This window comes from Myotis nattereri (assembly GCF_964212035.1).
Source record: "Myotis nattereri genome assembly, chromosome: 3".
NCBI lineage: Eukaryota > Metazoa > Chordata > Mammalia > Chiroptera > Vespertilionidae > Myotis > Myotis nattereri.
Genome location: NC_138077.1, coordinates 12,064,666 through 12,085,686, shown reverse-complemented (window position 1 = coordinate 12,085,686; position 21,021 = coordinate 12,064,666). Strand labels below are relative to the sequence as shown.

The window sequence follows — 21,021 nt, the reverse complement described above, 5'->3', positions numbered from 1 at the left end:
GCTTCCTGGTCATTGCTACTTGTATATTTGGAAAGCCTTGAATATATAATGAAATAGAATGACATTTAAGGTAGTAATTCTTGAACTTCTAATTCTTTTGGTTTAATTTAATCTTTGCCCCCCCGCTCCCCCTCCCACACCTCCATAGATCAGTAGTAATTTGCCTTATGTGATGCACCTTGCCTGTACTGGACAGAGACAAGTGCAGAGGGCACCAATTTCAAGAGTGGATCTATTACACCATGTAGAGTAGTCATTCAAATGCAAAGGGGTTAAAAGCTTCACAAAGAAAATATCCTCCTTGAGTAGTGATAATGATGTGCTTAAATCCCACATGAGACAATAAAATGTTATTATGATTAAGACAGATCTTATACTGCAGAGGGGAGGAGGGCGGGGTCCAGAGGCACAATCAAAAGCAAAGGGAGAAATGAGAAAGCCCACCCCTCTCCCACGGGAAATCATTCACTCCATGGGAAGAAAATGGCAACAGCAACAGCAACCTAATACCCGTTCCCCATCTAGACAAGGAATGCAAGGTACTGAGGAGCAAGTAAGCCCAGAGCAAACACAGGGATTAGAGAAACACAACCCAGAGCAACATCAGCTCTGCATCAGCTAGAAAGATCAGGAAGGTCGCATGCCAGACGTAACAGGCATTTTTCCTCTAGTCGAGTTTTATTTTGAATTGTAATGTGCTTAATATTTAAGACAATTTTATTTTGTTTTCTAGGTAGCACCTTTCTGAGAATTAATTTCTGTAAAATAACCTTTTTTGTCTAAAAGATATATTTGGGTACAGCCAGTGAGGTTAGAGGTTAGAGGATACTTAGGTTAATGCTAAACAGTAATTCTCTGTTCAAGCAGCAGGTAATCTATCAGACTGTTGCCTGTTACTACCATAGAGTGGAACACATTATTGGGTGGGAATTTATCCTGTTTCAGAGTCATGGTTGTCTCTTTTATAAACACAACTGTGAGTTTTTTTAAAAAGTGTTATTTACTGCCTCTAAATCAGTCTTTCGTCCATGATTTTATTTTGATTTTGTAAATCAGGTGGATATTTGCTCTGAAACAATCTTGTGTGAATATTGTAAGGGACATTGGATTAAGAATCAAAGGATCTTTGGCGTTGGTCCTGCTTCCGCCACTAACAAACAGTGTGAGTTACAGCAAGAGATTCAATCCCACTGACTCAATATTTGTGTCTGTGAAGTGAGATGACTTAGGATGAAGTTTCTCTAAATGGTGGGTAACACTGCTTATCATGATAAAAACAAATATTTTGACAGTTAATCATAGTATTTTCATGAAATCTTCTGACTTCATGTTTATATCTGAAGACATTTTATACATCTTTTGTTCCTTTTTACAGTGTTTTTTTTCCCTTCAGTTTCAATACCCTCTTGCCATAGAGTAGAGCTTTTCAGAGGTGGGGAGGTGCCTATCTGCCACAACCAAGTGGCACTAGGTAGTGAGTTACAATCTTCATGTGGGTTCCACCTTCTAGTCAATTCTAACATCTCTGATTAGAATTCTGAGGCAGAAAGTCTAAGCAAAATGATATACGTTCATCTGAAACAAACGGCAATGTCATACGCCATAATACTCATCCAAAGACCTAGTATTCATTCCCAGTAAGATTAGTATCTAAAAAAAAAGTATTTGAAACATTTCATAGAATGGGAAAGTGAGAACCAACAGAAACTAATCATTTAACAAGGCCTAATTAACGAGTTCGTGATTCCTTCCTAACTTGTGCTGAATTATATGGTCTCTTGGTATAACAGCTAAGATACTGCTTTTCCAACTCTCTTCATCACTACCCTTGTGAGTAAATCCACCAGATGAAATCATACTAATGCCCATTTTTTTTTTCTATGAACATCTCAAATTATACACATGCATCAACAATAGCCTATGCTCTAGTGATGATATTCATATTTGCACAAGTATTACAGAGAGCTCCAGAATCTCCAATAGTTATCCTTTTTTCCTAAATTTCCTGTTGGGACTTTTTTTTTTTTTTAATTCCTTTTAGCCTGGCTGGCATGGCTCAGTGGTTGAGAATCAACCTATGAAATAGGTCATGGTTCAATTCCCGTCAGGGGCACGTTCCCAAGTTGTGGGCTGGGTTCCCTGGTGGGGAGTGTGCCGAAGGCAGCCGATCACTCATTCTTTCTCATCATTGATGTTTCTATCTCTCTCCCCCCTCTCCCTTCCTCTCTGAAACTAAAAAAATATATATATATTTTTAAAAAATCCTGTTAAATCATTGGAATGTATAACAATATTTGTCTCCAGATGTAGATCGCTATGTTTTTATTTACAACCATCCTACTGGTGAATAAACTTGTAGAAAACATCTAGATGCTAGCCAACAGATCAGAGACTGCTGATTCCCACAACTCCTGGTTACATAAAAATATCAACAAGGAAGAGACTAATAACCAAGTCAGATTAAATGTGGCAAAAGTATAATACCACACAAAACAACTCAATTTTCTAATGAAAAGGTAAAGTGAAATCTGAGGTCAGTGAGAGAAACACACATTTAAACCGTAGCGATCACACTGTTTCCTCTATTTTGATGTGAGCAGGGGAAAAAATAAAAAAATCCCCCAATTCCAATTCTCCAGCTATGGCCAAGCAGGAAGAGCAGTCAGCTTTTGTAGGAAAGAGATTAAGAAACTAGCCCAGCCGGCATGGCTCAGCGGTTGAGCATCGACCCATGAGCCAGGAGATCACAGTTAGATACCGGGTCAGGGCACATGCCAGTATGATTTTCTCTCATCGTTGATGTTTCTATCTCTCTCTTTCCCTCTCCCTTCCTCTCTGAAATCAGTACATTTTTTTTTTCTTTTTAAAGAAACTAGCAAAATGCTGGAGCTTCACATAAGGACTGTTCTTCTGCGAAGTCAATGTCAGGAAACACAAAAAGCCTTAATTCTGCAAGTCTAGATAGTCAGTGTATGTGGGAATCACCTATAGAATTTGGTAAAATTAAGATTCCTGGGCTCCACCACCAGGCACTGTCATTTAGCAGTCCTGGGATCGGTCCAAGAATTTATCATTTTGAAAAACACCCTGGGTAAATTCATTCTGTGCCAGGGAATTCAGAAATAAGTCTCCTATACTGTCGGAACACAGGCTACTGTAACAGTCCAAATTATAATTCAATATCGAGTGGCCACATGCCAAACAAGAGTCTGTGTTTGAGCTAATCAGAGCATCCTTCTTTCTCTTCCATCCCCAAAGATCAGGGCCAGGCTGGCCGGCTCACCTAAGCAGCGGTAGGGGATCACCATGTGGCCGTGGGTCTTGCACTGCTTGCGGCCCCTCTTGCACCAGTTCTGGATGGTCACTGGCTGGTTGGCTTCCACCACATTGGTGATCTGCAGTTCAGGGTAGACCTGGGAGCACACAAAAAGGGTGCATTGTTACCTGCGGCAGCGGCTGGGATAAGCAAGCACCTGATCCATCACCACTGTTATTCTAATGTATTACTTTTTAAAAAAGCTTCAATCTTTATTTTGAGAGTATTATAGATGTCCCTCTTTTTCTCCCCATTGCCCCCCTCCACCTAGCTCCCACCCCGCCCCAGGCCTTCACCACCCTATTGTCTGTGTCCATAGGTAATGCCTATATGCAAATAAGATCTTTGGTTAATCTCTCCTCGTCCACCACCCCCTACCCCCCATACCCCACCCCCTTCCCTCTGAGATGCGTCACTCTGTTCCATGTTTCCAGGCCTCTGATTCTATTTTATTCATCAGTTTAGTTTGTTCATTAGATTTCTTGTTCATTTATTTTGATTTTTAGATTCAATTGTTGATAGATGTGCATTTATTTTCTATCCCCCAACACTCAAGCAGGCGCATGTCCAATCAAGCTTAAGCAATTCAGGGTAAAGAAAAATATGCAATTAACCAATGGACATTAGACATTGCGGGGTAGGGGAGGCCAGGGGATTGTCAAGGGCGGGGGAAAAAAAGGAGACATATGTAATACTTTTTGTAATACTTTAAGCAATAAAAAAAAAGGATAAAAACAAACAAACAAAAAAACACCTGAATTCCAAACTCAATCATAGCGTGTGTTTTTACCAGTCATCACGAAGGACATAACAGATAAAATAAAACTAATTTTAATTTATTTGAATTAAAAATTGAATGGGGGGGCAATGAGGGGGTAAGGACACATATGTAATACTTTAATCAATAAAGAAAAAATAAATAAATAAAAATAAAAATGAAAAAAAAAGAAAAATATGCAAGAGACAAGCACTTAATCATTCCATTCCAAACATTAAGCAATGTGCCTTTTTGTATTTTATAGCACCTACTCAGGCTTAAAATATTATCTTTCCAAAGGAGATAAAAAATAGAAATGGGGAGGGGACACTCTCTAAAGCACGGGGTCATTTTCAATGCAAAGTAAACTGGTGTGAGGATTGTATTCTGTAATGTTTTAAATAAATATTATATAGTAGATTCATGGAGGTATTACCTTCACTGAAATTCAACCCATCCATATCTTACCCATTGGGCAAATATTTTACACACAGGCTATGACACATAGCAAGCTTTCGATATAAAAAGCCTTCTTTTTATTCAAAGTAATTTACATAAGGATAACTTATCCAACAGTTATCTGGGCTATCATTTAGATAAAGATTGAATTTATGGATCTCTTCCCTTGATAATTAGCTACAGCCCTTGTCTTTGATTACTGTTCTCAGTACATCATGGTGTTTATTGGGCACTTGGAATGAAATGTAGCATTTGGATCAACCAAAATATATTTGTAAAATATCAAACCACTTTTATTGATTAATAATGAGTAGATATTTGAAAGAAAATATAATCATAAAACTTTCTTTCTAAAGTGGATTTCCCCTTGCATAAAGCTTGCATTTCATCAAGATACTGGTTTGCCAGGTAAGTCCAGTGAAGAGAAAGAAGCATTAAGAGACTTGAAGGGACTCAAGAAGAGTAGAAGGGGGAAGTCCCTCTCCCCGACAAACGCCTATCACTAGTGAAAGAAGCCAATCTGAAAAGGCCCCCCGCTATGTGATTCCAACTCTGTGACATTCTGGAAAAGGCAAGGGGTCATGATAGTAAAATATCAGTGGTTGCCAGGGGTGAGGAATGAAAAGGAGCACAGAGGATTTTTAGGGCAGTGAAATTATTCCATATGATACTGTAATGGTGAACACATACATTAGCAAAAACTCAGAAAGTACAACCAAGTGTGACCCCCTAATGTAAACTCTGAACTTTGGGTGATGATATGTCAATGTAAGTTCATCAGCAATAACAAATGTACCACTCTGGTGGGGAGGTTGGTAATGGGGAAGGCTGTGCATGTGTCGGGGGCAAGGGGTATGTGGGAAATCCCTTGTACCTTCCTCTCATTTTGTTGTGAACCTAAACTGCTCTAAAATAGACTTTAGTCTATTTTAAAAAATTAAAACATAAAGTCTATTTTAAAAAAAATAAGGCACCAATCAGGGTAGCATAGGGTAAATTTAGTGTTGAAAGCTTATGCTTGAGAACACACACACACACACACACACACACACACACACAGAAAAACAATGCCAGTAACTTAGCTCCCAAAGGAAAATCTACCTTCCCTTTATTTTACTTTCTACGTAAGTATCTTAGCACAACTACAATGCATGCATTTCAGGCTCAGATAATGCTCCACTCCAAAATGCCACTAAACATTTAATAACCCCGCGGCCTTTTTCTCTATGAGGACAGGTGAAGTGGTTCTTTGCACAGGAATATAACTCTCCCACCACCTTTCCTTGTTTATTATCTCACAAAAGTGCAGCACTCATGACTCATAAACTCTGTGACACGAGAGAATTCGCCCTGAGGGAGAAGACTTTATGTGCCCTAAAGGGTGAGTTACTGCATTTTTCTAAAGGGGTTCCAGCTGCCACCTCACAGACATACTACCCCGCTGAGCATTTTCCCAGGAGCGCTCGGTTTCCCATAAACCCCGTGGCAGGCAGTCAAGTCACATTTTCTTCTTTTCAACTCAAAACCACAGACTATTTGGAGGGTACAAGTTGACAAGGAGGAAAACTGGATCTCTGGTTTGCGTTGCAAACCATCCTCGGTGTCCTGGGGTGAGAGGGGGTGTGACAGAGCAGTCATTCATTCCGGCGCTAATTTTCTAGCAATCGGGCCTCTCACCCAGAGATGACCGGAGCTTCCCGAAGTGACCAGCCAGATACAGAATGTGCTTCCGTTCCCACCACAAAAATCTAGGGCATAGGTCATTTCCGGTGTTTCCACTTCTCTCTCCAGAACACCGACAGCGACAACTGGTAACATGTAGATGGAGGAGATTAGAGAATTTGAACCACGTGGATCCCGAGCCTGCTTTACCTGCAGCCCTGACTCCCCTGTTACTCACAGATAAGAAGTCATTCATTGGGATCTGCCAAAGATAATACAATTGTGCTGTTGTGACATCATGTTTACTTAGAAAGGGGGAGGAACATCAACAATCGAGGTCACAAAATTTCTCCTGGAATGCAGCCAGTCCCAGTTGGTCGAAGTGATTACCACATGGCACAAGCAGCCCCCAACTCAGAAAACAAACAACGGAACAAAAAACATAATGAAAAAAATCATGGTCAAGTTTCTGGCGAAAATCCCAAGTACTACATACCTAGTGTTTTGTCTTGTTTGTATTAAGCAGCTCCAGTATATGACCAGAGACAAATAAGCACTTAATGTTGAAACAATAGCAGAGCTTATAGTTTTAGGCAAGAGTAAAGATTAAAATAATTAGATAGGCAAATGTGCTTGTGGTAGTAAGTCCCTGACTCTTCACCATAATTAATCACAAGCATCAGTTCAATGTTTCATATTTTCTTTGCTGGATCTCAAATCGTCACATAGGAAGGAAATAAGGATATGAATCCCTTCAGCTATTTAATTTGCAAAAAACTGACATTTAAGAAAGCCAAAAACATGTAGTTATATATACAGAAATATAAAAATATGTCCCCAACAAAACAATTCTCCAACCCCAATTATGAGTAATGATTTCTTTGATTATTAAAAAAACTAGAGGCCCGGTGCAGGGGATTTGTGCACTGGTGCGGGACATGGCCTGCAGGGATCGGTCCACTGTGGGAGTGCACTGACCACTGTGGGCAGCTCCTGCATTGAGCATATGGCCCCTGGTGGTTGACCAGTCTTTCTGGTCATTCCGCCATTCGGTCGCTGGGCTTTTATTGTATAGGATAGACTTTAGATAACCACAAGGCACATTAATAATAACATAAAGCAGCAGCAAATCGAGGCCTCTGTTAGTTCCTTGAAAAGCAAACTGTCCTCAGTTCCAACAAATCTTCCGGAATTACAGCTGCACGAATAGATCCATACAATGTGCTCCAAAAAAATTAAAAAATTAAAAAAAAAAAAGAGAGATCTCACCTAAGACCCTTACATTACACCACACTGTGCATACCAAGCCCATTAGTATCCTCCCATGTGGGCAAACCCCCTCCATCCCCTGTACCATAATGTGAATCCCTCTCTCCTCCTTCAGGAATGCTTTCTGGTATTTATCACAGTGTGCCTCACATTTGTGTTAAGTACATAGCTGCACCGCCTTCCCAGTGAAAATGCACTTTCCTGAAGGGCGGAAGGCACAATCTGGCACCCCGTTGCCTCCCTCTGGCGCCCCACATTCATTACCTGTGGTTTAAGCTCTCAGAAGGCTGCCAAGCCCCTCTTCCTCCCATGGAGCCCCAACCCCCAGCCCTATGGAGAACTCATTAGTGAGCAGTTGAACTCTGCAGCTCCATCCAGAAGGCTGATTACAGCCAAAGAAAAGCAAACGGTAAATTGCATTCTCTTCCTCAAGAGTTCTAGACTAGCCCTGGCTGGTTTAGCTCAGTGGATAGAGCGTTGGCCTGTGGACTAAGGGGTCCCGGGTTTAATTCCGGTCGGGGGCACATGACTGGGTTGCGGGCTCGGTCCCCAGTGGGGGGGCGTGCAGGAGGCAGCCAATCAATGATTCTCTCTCACCACTGATGTTTCTATCTCTCTCTCCCTCTCCCATCATCTCTGAAATCAATAAAAAAATTTTTTTTAAAAAAAGAGTTCTAGACTAGTATATACAGGCTCCAGCTGGATGAGGGGACACCTGACTGGCAGGTAGGCTAAGCCATGGCCAGAGCTAGTGCATCTCTGTGTGAAGGGGAACAAGGTACCTGGAAGAATCAGCTGGTCTACCACAGGAGACTAGGAAGATGTGCAGAGAAAGAAGCTAAGATGAGAGAGTCTAGTAGCTGAAACACAGACAGATAGACAAGACAGAGGATCAGACAGGGACTGCCTGATTACGTATTAATCCATGGAGGCGTGGTGTGTCCCCTTCATTAGATCCCCTTTAAACATAAGCCACGTTGTAGCTTTATTTTGAACAAAACCCTAGAAAAAGGCCTGGCTCAAATGCTGGTTCACTAACACACCCTCCCTGATCCCTTCAGTCTCTGTATCCAAAGTATTTTATCCAACCACATTTCCCTGATCACCGACCACTTTCTACCATCTCTGACACTTACGTGTCCTATCAAACTATACACCCCTTAAAGGGCAGGACCATGTGATTCATTTGTGTGTTCCCCTCAATAATGGCCAAAACTACGATTGCATAGTAAGTGCCTAATCACTATTTAATGAATATTTCTGGTTAAGTTCAGAATGCATCATGGGAGGGAAATTCATTATATATTAATCTCCCACTGGGTATTATCAATGTCTCTCCTAAATAAGATAATATAAATAGGATAATATTAGAGTTAGATTATGAGCTTTTGAGAAAATACAAGCATCTCCATGTCTTCCAATATTATATTTCCAAGTATGATGTGGCATCTTATTCAAACAGTGGCATCTTATGTAAAAAGCTGCAGACTGATATTAATAATTACACAGCTGAGGAAGAGGCTTAGAAAGAACTAAGAGTCGGTCTCTCACTTAGGCTAAGAGGGCCCATCAGTTGGTCCAGGCACCTGAAAAGCGCCTACTCCTCTGGCCACAGAAACATGCTTCATCTTGGAAAGCTAATGTATCTGAGGCTGCAGCTGGTAGCCTAAAGTGGTTTTGCCCATTACAGAAAAATACCTTAAAACTCGATCACCATCAGAACATTTTCATTCCAAGTTTAAAAAATCTACGAAGTCCTTTTTCTCTCTTTTTCTATCCAAATTGGAAATATATTAATCTCCAACAAGATGACATTTACGTTGTTAAATATGCAGAGCAAGAAAAAAAATTGATGATATTTAAGAAAGCCAAGAACATGTAGTTAGATATGCAGAAATAGAAAACTATTTCTTAAAGACATACGTTGTCAGAGTTCTATAGAAAATTTCCTCTATTTCCAATATTAAGGGCAAATGGGGGAAACCCTTATACTAAGGTAGTCCCTTTTGCAAACAAGCCATGTGGAATAAAGAATTAATGACAAAAGTCTTGTTTACACACAACTATATTCCAAAAGACCAAGGATACTTCAAGAACGCAAAATCAAATGTGGCTAGGAAAAGTCTGAAAACAGTTAATGGCCAGGGTCCTGGGAATTGTTGCTAATTCTGAAAATAATTTACTTATAGTTCTTTCTAGTCTTTCCACTTCTGAAATCAATTTTTAAGCATATTCTCAAGGATGTTTCTTTTCTTTTAAATAAAAGTGCAAGCAATTATGTAATATTAATAAAATGACACTAAATATGTCAGAACTCAATAACATTCATCTTAGTCAATTTACAGCTCTGCAGAAGAGATGAGCTACACATCTGCACAGGGTTCTTGTCCAAAATAATGCTGACCTTGAAGGAAGCAGGAAAAAGCACTGCATTTCAGACAGATCCAGGAGCCAGTGACCAGATTTGATCATTGCTGAAGTGGAGTGATAGGTACATGGGGCATTAGACTATTCTTGCTAATTTGTATATGTGGCTTGGAATTTTGAATGAAAGAGAATGAAAAGTAAAGAGTCAAGACAATGTTTATGTACTTTCATGATGCTTAAAATTAAAGTAAAAAACAACAAACTATCCCAGTTGAAACAGAGTCAAATTTCTAAATTTACATTACAAGAAGAAGAAAAAAAGCAGAAACAACCAAGATCCAAATTGTATATACATGATGGCAGTTGGCACGAATAAACATTTACATGAAACCAAAAATAAAAAAACGCTGCAGCGACATGATATAGAGGTGGCCTAAACAAGGGATCATTTCCTTTGAAAGCTTTTACCGACCGATTTCTTTTTCAAAAAATATACTCAAGAGGAGGATAAAGAAAACATATAATAACTGAGGGTTTACTATGTGCCAGAATCATTGCAAATGTTTCATGTTAGTAATGTCACCCTCTGTCAGTGGGCAACTGCTCTATTTCACAGAAGATGAAATGATGGAGGTGAGACTTGGTGAAAGTAGGAGCCATTTCTGAGCACTCCAGGAGCCCATTAAGGGTAAGTTTTAAAACAAAACAAACTCTGTGTCTGGATTAAAATGACAAACTTTCTTCTTTAAAACTTTCTGGAATGCAAAGAAAAAATCCTATCAAACTGTTTTCAATGTAAATTCTTTTCATCACGAGGGCTACTGGAAACGGAATGACTAATTTAATTGAGAAAGAGAAGTAGAAACCAACCGAAAACATTCTCTGATTACAATGTAATGAGGTGCTGAGAGGCAATGAGCAGCTGATGAAACACGACCGTAATGGTAATAACAGGACGTGTGAGCAGTGCTGTGCTTGCACAAGGAGGGCCTAAAGCCAGGACGGAAAATGCAGCACTCGGGCACTAGCTGATTTCCCAAGAATCTGACCCAAGTTTGTTCCTCACACTGTCTATAAATGTACGTGTACATCCATACATTTATACTCAGACTTGGAAAAGATTGTCCAAGAACCTGGTTTAATATCACTCTTATTCCAAAGTGCTGAATGTAAAAGCAAATTGGTGGGGAGAAGGGGTGTCACCAAAATAAATAGGGCAGAACACAAATGTGAAAACACAAACAGATGTGTGCACGCGTAGCCTCGATTCTCATTCCCTGTTAATTTATGCAAATTGTCTTATATTTCTAAGTAAAGTGCCAATTATAAAAGTATAATATGACTGCAAATCGGTAATAATTGAGTATGCATTTAGGAACGAGATAGATAATAAGAAGAAATGTCAAATCAAACAGTAATTTGATTAAATGATTACTGTGTAAAAAAAGAAAATCCAAACTGGTTTTATCTCACTGAGCTCCAGATACTGTGATTTGTGCAATTCCTATTTTTATATAGATCATTAATGCATAAAGTAGATCTGTTCTCACATTAGGTGGCTGAATACTTCAATGCAAAAATTGTTTCACCTAACAGGAATTTTTGAATCTTTCCCAAACCACCATGTTTATGTGCCTGTACTTTGTCAATTTTAAGCCTACAAAGGTGGGTGGTAGACACAGCAAAATCACAATGGCCAAGGGTGCGGCTTCTGCCCTCAGGTGGACAGTGTGCCCTCGAAATTGGTTACATTGAAAGATCGCACGTGTCCTTTGTTTTGTAAATGATTTTAATTTAAATAAGGTTGAGAAACAATTCTTATCTGGGAGTCCCAGATTCGGTTCTATATTTTAAGAGTAGAAAGCTGGGCAAAGGAAATGGCTCATCAAATGGGCAGTTTTTGTTTTATTCAGACACTGGTATGCTTTGCCTGGCGATCCTGTTCATTTATTGACAAAGACAACCGTTCATTTAGAGCAAGAAGGTTAAAGAAACAGAAAACACATATTGTTTGCTGTGGAAAAGAAAACACCTGGGGAAAAAAGAGTGTGCCCACCATCTAATAGAAGGGATGATAAACAAGCCACATTCACGTCTTTCTTTCCCAGCTGGAAATCTCTGCCAGCGCTTGAGGCTTAACCTGTTCCAAAGTCCCCCCAGAGAGCTGTTCCCCCGTGTGTTAGCAGAGCCATGGACACCTGCTCCAAGCCCCTACCTCACCCAAGGGTGCTCTGAAGGTTAGGGATAAGGAGGGTGGCAGAGCCTGTGTTTTAAGTTCTGTCCTTAAAAAAAAAAGAAAAGAAAAAGAAAAAGAACAGTGCTGGTGCTCAAACAACTTCTCAATTAATTTGACAATTTTTAACTTGTACGACACACACTCGTCACACCTACACCTGTGTATTCCTATCAAAAAGGGAGGTCTGAGATTGGTGAGGCAGCTCTCTGCATTGCTCAGGTGTCAAAGAGCAAAGGCTGGATATGAAGGGAGGTCTGTCTGACAGCACAGCCCATGTTCCCCTGCACTGCACTTGACCCCAGGGGCTCCCTTGTCACAGCATCTGGTGCACCGTGCGGTGGCCAAGCAGGATGCTCTCTCACGTCCCTTTTCTCACTAACACCTTGAGATTTGAATTCCTTTCTCTCCCCAATGTAACCTATCCTCAAATTCAGGCTAATGCTTCTAAAAGTGTCTTGACCAGATAAAAACAATGTCACAGCTCTTTTTTTTTCCTTTTTATTAAATGTATTGGGGTGACATTGGTCAATAAGATTATATAGGGTTCAAGTGTACAATTCTATAACACACATCTGCATATTGTATTGTGTGGGCCCACCACCCAAAGTCAAATCTCCCTGTCACCATATATTTGACCCCCTTTACCCTTCACTACTCCCCACCCTCTTCCCTCCCGGTAACCACCATACTATTGTCTGTGTCTCTGAGTTTTTGTTTATTTGTCTTATTTGTTCATTTGTTGCTTTCAGTTTTATATCCCACATATGAGTGACAGCATATGGTTCTTGACTTTTTCTGACTGACTGTTTCAGGTAGGTACCCCAGAAAAGGGGATGCTGGGTCATATGGTCACACTATTCTTAATTTTTTGAGGACGTCCACACTGTTTTCTATCGCGGCTGTACCAGTTTACATTCCCAGCAGCAGCGAATAAGGGTTCCTTTCCTTCACAGCCTGTCCAACACTTGGTATCACTTTGTCTTGTTGATAATGGCCATTCTAACAGGTGTGCGGTGGTATCGCATTGCAGTTTGGATGTGCATTTCCCTAACAGCTAGTGACGTTGAGCATCTTTTCATAGATCTGTTGGCATTTGTATGCCTTCTTGGGAGAAGTGTCTGTTCAGGTCCTCTGCCCATTTTTTGAGTGTTGTTGCTGAGTGTATGAGTTCTTCATGTATTTTGGATATTAACCCCTTATCGGAGCTCTTTCTTATCTCCAGAATCAGACTGCAAAACCCCAGACTTATAATCAAGACCCTCTGCTTTACAGCCACATTCCACCTTTTCATTTTCTAAATCCCCTTTTCAACTTATCTACTTGTGTATGTATATAAGCTCTTCATGAGTCAAGAATGGTGTCTCCCCACCATTCAGCGACACGTGACACAAAATACTCTCCTGAATGCACTCAGTAAATATTTGTTAAATTTGCTTGAATTAAATTTGGGGAAAAACAAGATTCTTTAGATGAAGAAACAAAATACATTTCAATTTTTTTCTTTTCTCATCCCAAAGATCTTGGTTTAAATAAAACTGTTTGTTTTTAGAAAAGGAAAAAATCTCATTTCATTCAAAAGGACAATAAAAGCTAAAGATTCTCATTTCCCCTCTACCCCCTTAGGTTTTAATATGTTTCAATGGAATATTATCCTAGTTTTATTCTATTTCTATTTATAAGACTGCTAGTGCCTTAGACCAATGTTTGGGTACTATAGCAGTTCATTAAAGCAAGTGGCCACTTTAGGCTGTTAAATGATGAATAATTTATATAGTTATTTTCAAGTTGTTTTCATGATGGCAGCACTTTCTGCATCTCATATAGAACAGAGGAAAGGAGCTGTTTTCTATTAAAGGACCCCAGAGGAAAATAATAATTGAGGGAATGTCTGTTGTGGTTCTCTCTTATTGCACACAAACTACCCCAAAACTTAGTGGCTTTAAACGATAAATATGTCTTAGAGTACACAATTTCGGTGGGTTAGAAGTCTGGAAGTGGCTTAATTGAGGGATCCGGGCTCTCACAAGGATGCGGTTAAGACCTGGGCCACAGTCACGTGAAGCCTTGACTAGGCTACTTCCAAGTGGTTCATTCACGTGCCTGTCAAGCTGGTACTGGCTGCTGATAGGAGGCCGTTCCTCACCATATGTACATCTCCCCGGTGCCCTGGGATGTCCTCATGACAGGCAGTTGGCTCCTGCCACAGCAAGAGTTATGCAAGGTGGAAACCATGTGTCTTTTCTGAATTGGCCTCAAAAGTCACACACAACATCACTTCTGTAATATCTCATTGATTATACATGTCAGCCCCTCACAGTATGAAAGGAGACTACACGTGGACATGAATACGGGAGGGAGGCAAGGATTATTGGGAGCCAGCTTGAAAGCTATCAACTACATAATAATATACAATTTCTCACAGTTCTTGAGCTGACTGGGCAATTCTTCTTCGCCTGGTGTTGTCAGCCAGAGCATTACAAGGAAGGCTGTGAGGTCCCACCTGGCCCTGCCCAGGTGGCTGGTGCGGGCAGCTGGTTGGGAGCTCAGGTAGGGTTATAGATGGGAGGCTCCATTCTCTTCCATTTGGGCTTCTCCACATGGCTGCCTTTCCAGAGCATGAAAAGAGAAACTTCTAGAACTTTTTAAGGCTTAGACCCAGAACTGAACCAGTGTCACCTCAACTCTATCCTACTGGTTAAAGCAAGTCTCGGGTTCAACCAAGAGGATAGCTGCTGAAGGCATAATTCATCGACAGCCCACAATGGGACCTCTTACCACAGCATCACATGAAGAAAAATCTAGGGCTTGCTTAATACTTTCAGAAAGCATACTTAGTGATTATTTAGTACTAGAGGCTCAGTGCATGAAATTTGTGCACAGGTAGGGTCCCTAGCAGCTGCTGGCCAGGACCTCCCTTCCCCCAGTTGGCCGGCCGGCCCCACCCCCTGGCTGAACTTCCCAGTGGAGGGGACAATTTGCATATTAGACTTCTATTATGTAGGATATATAACTGAATATTTAGTCATGTACATGTTCATCACTCTACTATTGAGTATATATCATAGCACTTACATCTTAAGTAGGTAAACACAAACTGAGGGCAAATTGGACTATGGGCCAACATTCCCCCAACTCTCACCTAAAAATCTGTTTAGAATTCCGTCAATGGGAAAAAACAGTCCCTGCAAAAGGAAACCACGGCTCTATTTGAGGGGAGGCTCTTTTAGGGCCCATTCTGCTGCAATCCCCAGGCCAACAAGGCCATCCACAAGCACTTTCTAAATGAATGACTACTAGTGTGTGCTGGGTCAGAGCTGTTTCAGATAAAATGCTTTGTTAGGCATGACCTCTAGAAACAGTTATTTTCAGCGACACCTTGGGTCTGTAATCCTTTTGCCCATAGAAACCATAATAAGTCCTACTGTAGCTCCGGTTGCCACAATAAATTACCATACACTGGGTGGCTTAAGCAACAGCAATTTATTTTCTTCTAATCCTGAGGAAAAAGTTTGAGTTCACGGTGGCAGCATGACCAGGTTCCAGTAAGAGTTCTCTTCCTGGCTGGCAGATAGATGGCCACCTTCTCCTGTGTCCTCACATTAACTCATTGTGCGAGCAGGGAGACAGAAGACAGCAAATTCTCTGAAAGTCTGATGTCCCTTCTTATAAGGGCACTAATCCCATCATAAGGGCCCCACCTTCATGACCTCACCTAACCCAAAGGCTCCACCTCCAAATACCACCACATTAGAGGTTAGGGTTTCAATATAAGAACTGGGTGTGGGAGGTGGAGGAGAGGGGTGCACAAGCGTTCAGTCCATAGCAGTTTTCAATATATATTTGATAAAGTTACAAAAGAAAGTTCTCAAATGGCGCTGACCATGCTAATATGAAAAAGAAAAATACAAAGACGGGCAAATATCTGAATGATGACTGGGCAGAAGTATAACTTATTACTGGGGGAAAAAAGGGGAGGGAAAACGCAAGGCACCTGGAATTTGGAGGATTTGGAGTAAAATGCAGATTAGACAAATATTCAATTTAAACCCTAAGTTTGGAACTGTCTTCTCAATAAAACTTTATATGGGTTTATAACCAAGAACAAAGGTAAAACACTCAATTTTTCTCCCTAATTTTGACCTTGACTAATGATAGCGCAAGAGAATCAGGGGCCAAATTGATAATATTCATAAAAATAACAGCAAGGAACACAAATTGAGAGGAACATGATGCTGCAAAGATAGACTAGATAATTCATCAAAATAATATTTGACACATCATATCAAGTTAAGCATCAACAGATATAATGTGCAGCTTATATGGGCAATCCTTTGAAAAAACAAATTTAACAGTGAGTTACACTGGTTAGCAAAAGGTCAAAATGAGGTCACGGTCATGAGTTCAGTTGGTTTCTTTTGTCCTAGGTCCACAGGCTGCTAACAGCTGCCCCTCTGACTCAGCCAGCTGTCTCTAAAACAGAGGCACTGAATGAGCACGTGGAGAAAAAAATCTACTCATCCCTATTGGGAGGAAAATAATCAGTAAGTGAGTAGCACTATAAATGGTAATAAAATAGTCATGGTATCTGTATATTTTTTAAAAAGGAATGCGCACAATGATAGATGATAGAATAAGTTGAAAATATCTTCATGGTGCAAAAATGCTCATCAGTCTGGAATTCTATATCTGATTAAACCATTGTTCAATAAAAATGAGTTCAAAATGACTACTAGTGATGCTGGGTAAGAGCTAAATTTCAGATAAAATGCAACTTCTAGAAATAACTAAGATGACAGACCTCAAAAACAAAAGAGGAATAAAAGTAAATAATATAGGAATAGAGATGCTTTGGTGAAAGAATTGGTTGTAAACAATGAATCCAGTTAAAGACAGAACTTGTAACAATCTCTTGGGAACTTATGCCAAGAGAACAGATTATAATATGACAACATTGAAAATATGAAGGTAATATAATTTACAAAACCTGTATGAAGAAGAGGTAGAAAATTTGTGCATTTTATCTGTGGCTTCCCTAATAGGGAATCAATCAATACTGTCTAAAATAAAACATGGAGTTAAAAAAAAAAAGAATGAAAGAACATAAACGTTTTCCAACAACGCACATAAAATTCAATCTTATAAACAAAAATTATTCATTATTTCTAATTATAAAAGAAAAATATCAGAAAGCCTATAGAGTGGGAAGTGGGAGGAAGACCCTAAAATATCAATAAGGAATGTCCTTCTAGGTAGTTCAGGATGCACATTCAATAAAAAATGTCAAACACTGTTGGAGTAAACATCTATTCCCTCCTCTTCCCCACACACATACTTTCCCCAAAGCTGGTTAAAAAAAGGAGGCACCATACATGTCCTCAGCTACCCACTCTCCAACCCATAAAACTTTTCTAACACACTGTGTGCTTCTAAGCTCACTGTGTTGGACGGGGTCATATTTTTATGTTGCCCCATGCCATCTTCATCCACTTTCTGGCAAGAGCTCCTCTCCCCACACCATGTGGCTCAGGTCTAGCTGTCAAACAGGCCACACACCCGCCTGGCCAACACAGGCCAGTCCCAGTACTGATGCCAAAGGTAGATGTGTGACCCAAAGCAGGGCCAACCAGAATCCCTCCTTGGAGTGTTAATGCACATAATGCAGTTGGGAAGCCAAGCGAGGATGACACCCGCCCAGAGCTCCTGGCTGCCACCTTGCCTGGCCTCCTCGAGAAAGCTCATCTCTGCAGGAGGTGAACGAATGTCAGGGTGAAAGGACAAGCAGAGAACAAGAGAGAGCCCGATAGAGAAACCCCAGGCAGCACTGAGGCTCAGGTCTAACATCAGAGGAACCAGCTTCTGGATGTCTTCATTAAAATTCTATAAGCTACCCCAGCCCAAGATCCTTCCCATCTGCAGTATGAGCTAGTCTCATGTGTAAGATGCTGAGTGAGCTTCCAGCATCTGGCAAACATAAGCTGGCGAATCAACCCACTATTTTCCCCTCTTTTCCAAGACTTAGCCCATCACTAATCCACTGGATCCCATTTCTCCCTAGATACCTGAGCCTAGTTTTCTTTTGATGGACAGCCATCCTTCTCACAGTTTGGTTTAAGCTTCCTTTGACTTAAGTTCCTTCCCTTTAAAAAAACAAAGATACAACAAAACACCAAGTCTTTCCCCTTTCCATGAACTGCCCTCAAACTCTTGGTTTCTAGTTTTTTCCTCAAAGAAGCCACAGATGTCTTCACTACCTATTCATGCATTCTTCCTGTCACCTACAGCAATTGGACTTCTATTCCACTGAAATTGCTATCGGAAAGATCAACAACCACTGACCTTGGATTTGCCAAATTAGAAGAATATATTGTTATAAAACACACATATCCTAGAATAGGCAAGTGTCTAGTGCAGCGGTTCTCAACCTGTGGGTCGCGACCCCTTTGGGGGTCGAACGACCCTTTCACAGGGGTCGCCTGAGACCATTGGAAAATGCATATTGAATATATAATTACATATTGTTTTTGCGATTAATCACTATGCTTTAATTATGTTCAATTTGTAACAATGAAAATACATCCTGCATATCAGATATTTGCATTACGATTCATAACAGTAGCAACATTATGGTTATGAAGTAGCAACGAAAATAATTTTATGGTTGGGGGTCACCACCACATGAGGAACTGTATTAAAGGGTCGCGGCATTAGGAAGGTTGAGAACCACTGGTCTAGTGAATGGGGAGTAAAATGCCTGGGACTCCACGTATTTTAAACTGAATTAATACGGAAGGAGCACCCTGAACAAAAACAGCAAGGAGACGGGGAGGAATTGCACAAGGGATAGAGAGCCTGATGGGTGAAGACCTCTTAACTTATCAAAGTCAAGTCAACAAAGCGAAGTGCGGACAGATCAGTGCTTTCTGTAAGTTGCCCTTTTTAATAAAAAAAAATGAATATTCTCTTTTACAAGAAGGATGCATTAAAGAATGAATGAAAATGTTAATCAATAGAAGAGGGGGGGCAAAGGATGTTTCTGAGCATAACTTTTTTACAGTTTCAATGTTTTAACACTGTAAACATTTTCTGTTTTCAAAGAGTAAAATGAATAAGGAGGGAAAACTGAACACAAGCAGAAATAAAGGAACTAAATATATCAAGTTGGTAATATAAATAAACGTAAGTCTAGTCACTTTTACACACAATAGTTTGAGCACCTGTACTGAGATACGCTAAAGGTAAAAGGATGTACCGAGATATCTTACATTTTACACAGTTGGTTTATTAGTGGCCGGAGTATGATATCCTTTTTAAAAACATTTATGCATATGGGAGAGTAAATCATCAGGAACAAAGATTTTCCACTGGGAGAGCTAAAATACCAATATTTAATGTCAAAAACAGTAAAGGCAGGAGTCCAGCGTGGCCGCCGGCGGGACTCACCTCCTGGCAGTACTGCAGGATGCCCTCCTTGGTGCCGATGCAGGTCTTGGTCCCCGATGGATCCGACTCCCACTTCCCATTCTGCACATTCATGTGCATGTTCAGTTTGCCGCAAAACATGGCGACCTGGGGTTCAGCAAGCAGGCCGGCATTGCCATCAGTGGGCACCTGGAAAAATAGGTTTGGGTTAGTTATGGCAATCCACAGTTCTGGGGGTGAGACGCCAGGGAACGTGGGACTAGGCAACCAAAGCAAGAATAGTTCTATTCTTGACAATTCTCCATTGTGAATTAGTCCCGCCTTTAGCATTCCTTGAAGTTAATTATGATGCATGCTACATACATCTCTAACCTCCTGTAATACAGTGCTTTTTTTTTTCTTTTACAGTAAGTGGAGAAATTAGTAATACTGAGAGGAAAGTAGTCATTGAAAAGTTTACATATTTGTTTCTACATTTTCCCCTGGCAGATCTCGTGGTGCCTCCTGCAAGGTTCTGACAATAAAATAAGATTTTTTTCTGAAATAAATATACCCACTCAAGAGGGAACCATATTCTCACCATGACCTCCACCTGGCTCACACAAAGAACAATGCCAAGGCCTGCAGGTCACACTGTCTCAGCTCCTAGAGCTGAAGGCCCAATGGTAGTGTGCACTATTAGTTAGCAAATGACTCCATTATAATTTTTTAAAAAAGTATCTGTTTATTATTGATTTCAGAGAGGGAGAGATAGGAACATCAATGATCAGAGAGAATAATTGACTGGCTGCCTCCTGCACACCTCATACTGGGGATCAAGCCCAGAACCTGGGCATGTGCCCTGACCAGGAATTGAACAGTGACCTTCTGGTTCATAGGTTGACATTCAAGCACCGAGCCATGCTGGCCACACTCCATTATAATTTTTTGAACAGAAAAACTACTGTGGTTTTTTTTTTTTACCATGTCCAAATGTGACTGAGTATGTTGGCCCTTCGCCCATTTTTTCCCCCCTGCGACATTTCCTTGTTAACACTGCCTCAGCTCTTGAGTATGTTAAGGATGCTGGTTCCATCCTCCCAAGCACAGTGCAAGCAGGCACAGGTCTTCCTCAGAGCCCAGCACAGCGCCCGCCAGCTGTGCAGTCAGCTCTGACAGGCCTCAGGCATTCTTACCCCAGGCAGGCTAGCATTTCAGGAAAAGAACTCTGAAAAAGGTGCCCTTCTGTATTTCCAACCCTTCTGCCCACAGGTATTCCCTTCATGTAAATATTTTTAAAAGGGAAAAGGGAAGTAATAAAAAGTATCTGTACTCCCTCACTTCATAGGTTCTGGTATCTTAAAAGGAAAAACGATCAGCCAAAGATGAAAATTAACCCCCCAGGAGTGAAAGTGCTCTTCCAAACCAAGGAATCACAAGGCACGTTTAGGAAAATAATTCCTCCCTTGTTAATGCCAGCTGCTGAGGACATGTGTGACATCCACGGCAGGAAGGGGTGACTTCCAAAAAAAGCCGTTCCGTGGTAAAGAGCTGGGT

At 40.7% G+C, this 21,021-nt stretch overlaps 1 protein-coding gene across 7 annotated transcripts in view; it reads right to left on the bottom strand.

The window, feature by feature from the left end:
- APP (amyloid beta precursor protein) overlaps positions 1-21,021 on the bottom strand; it is a 223,047-nt gene that overhangs the window by 144,473 nt on the left and 57,553 nt on the right. For all 7 annotated transcript variants that reach the window (XM_081086575.1, XM_081086576.1, XM_081086570.1 and 4 more), the window contains exons 2-3: positions 19,507-19,674; positions 3,284-3,413 (exon numbers count right to left, since the gene is read on the bottom strand). In XM_081086575.1, coding sequence (XP_080942701.1) covers positions 3,284-3,413; positions 19,507-19,674 — 298 coding nt within the window. The remainder of the gene's footprint in view (positions 1-3,283; positions 3,414-19,506; positions 19,675-21,021) is intronic.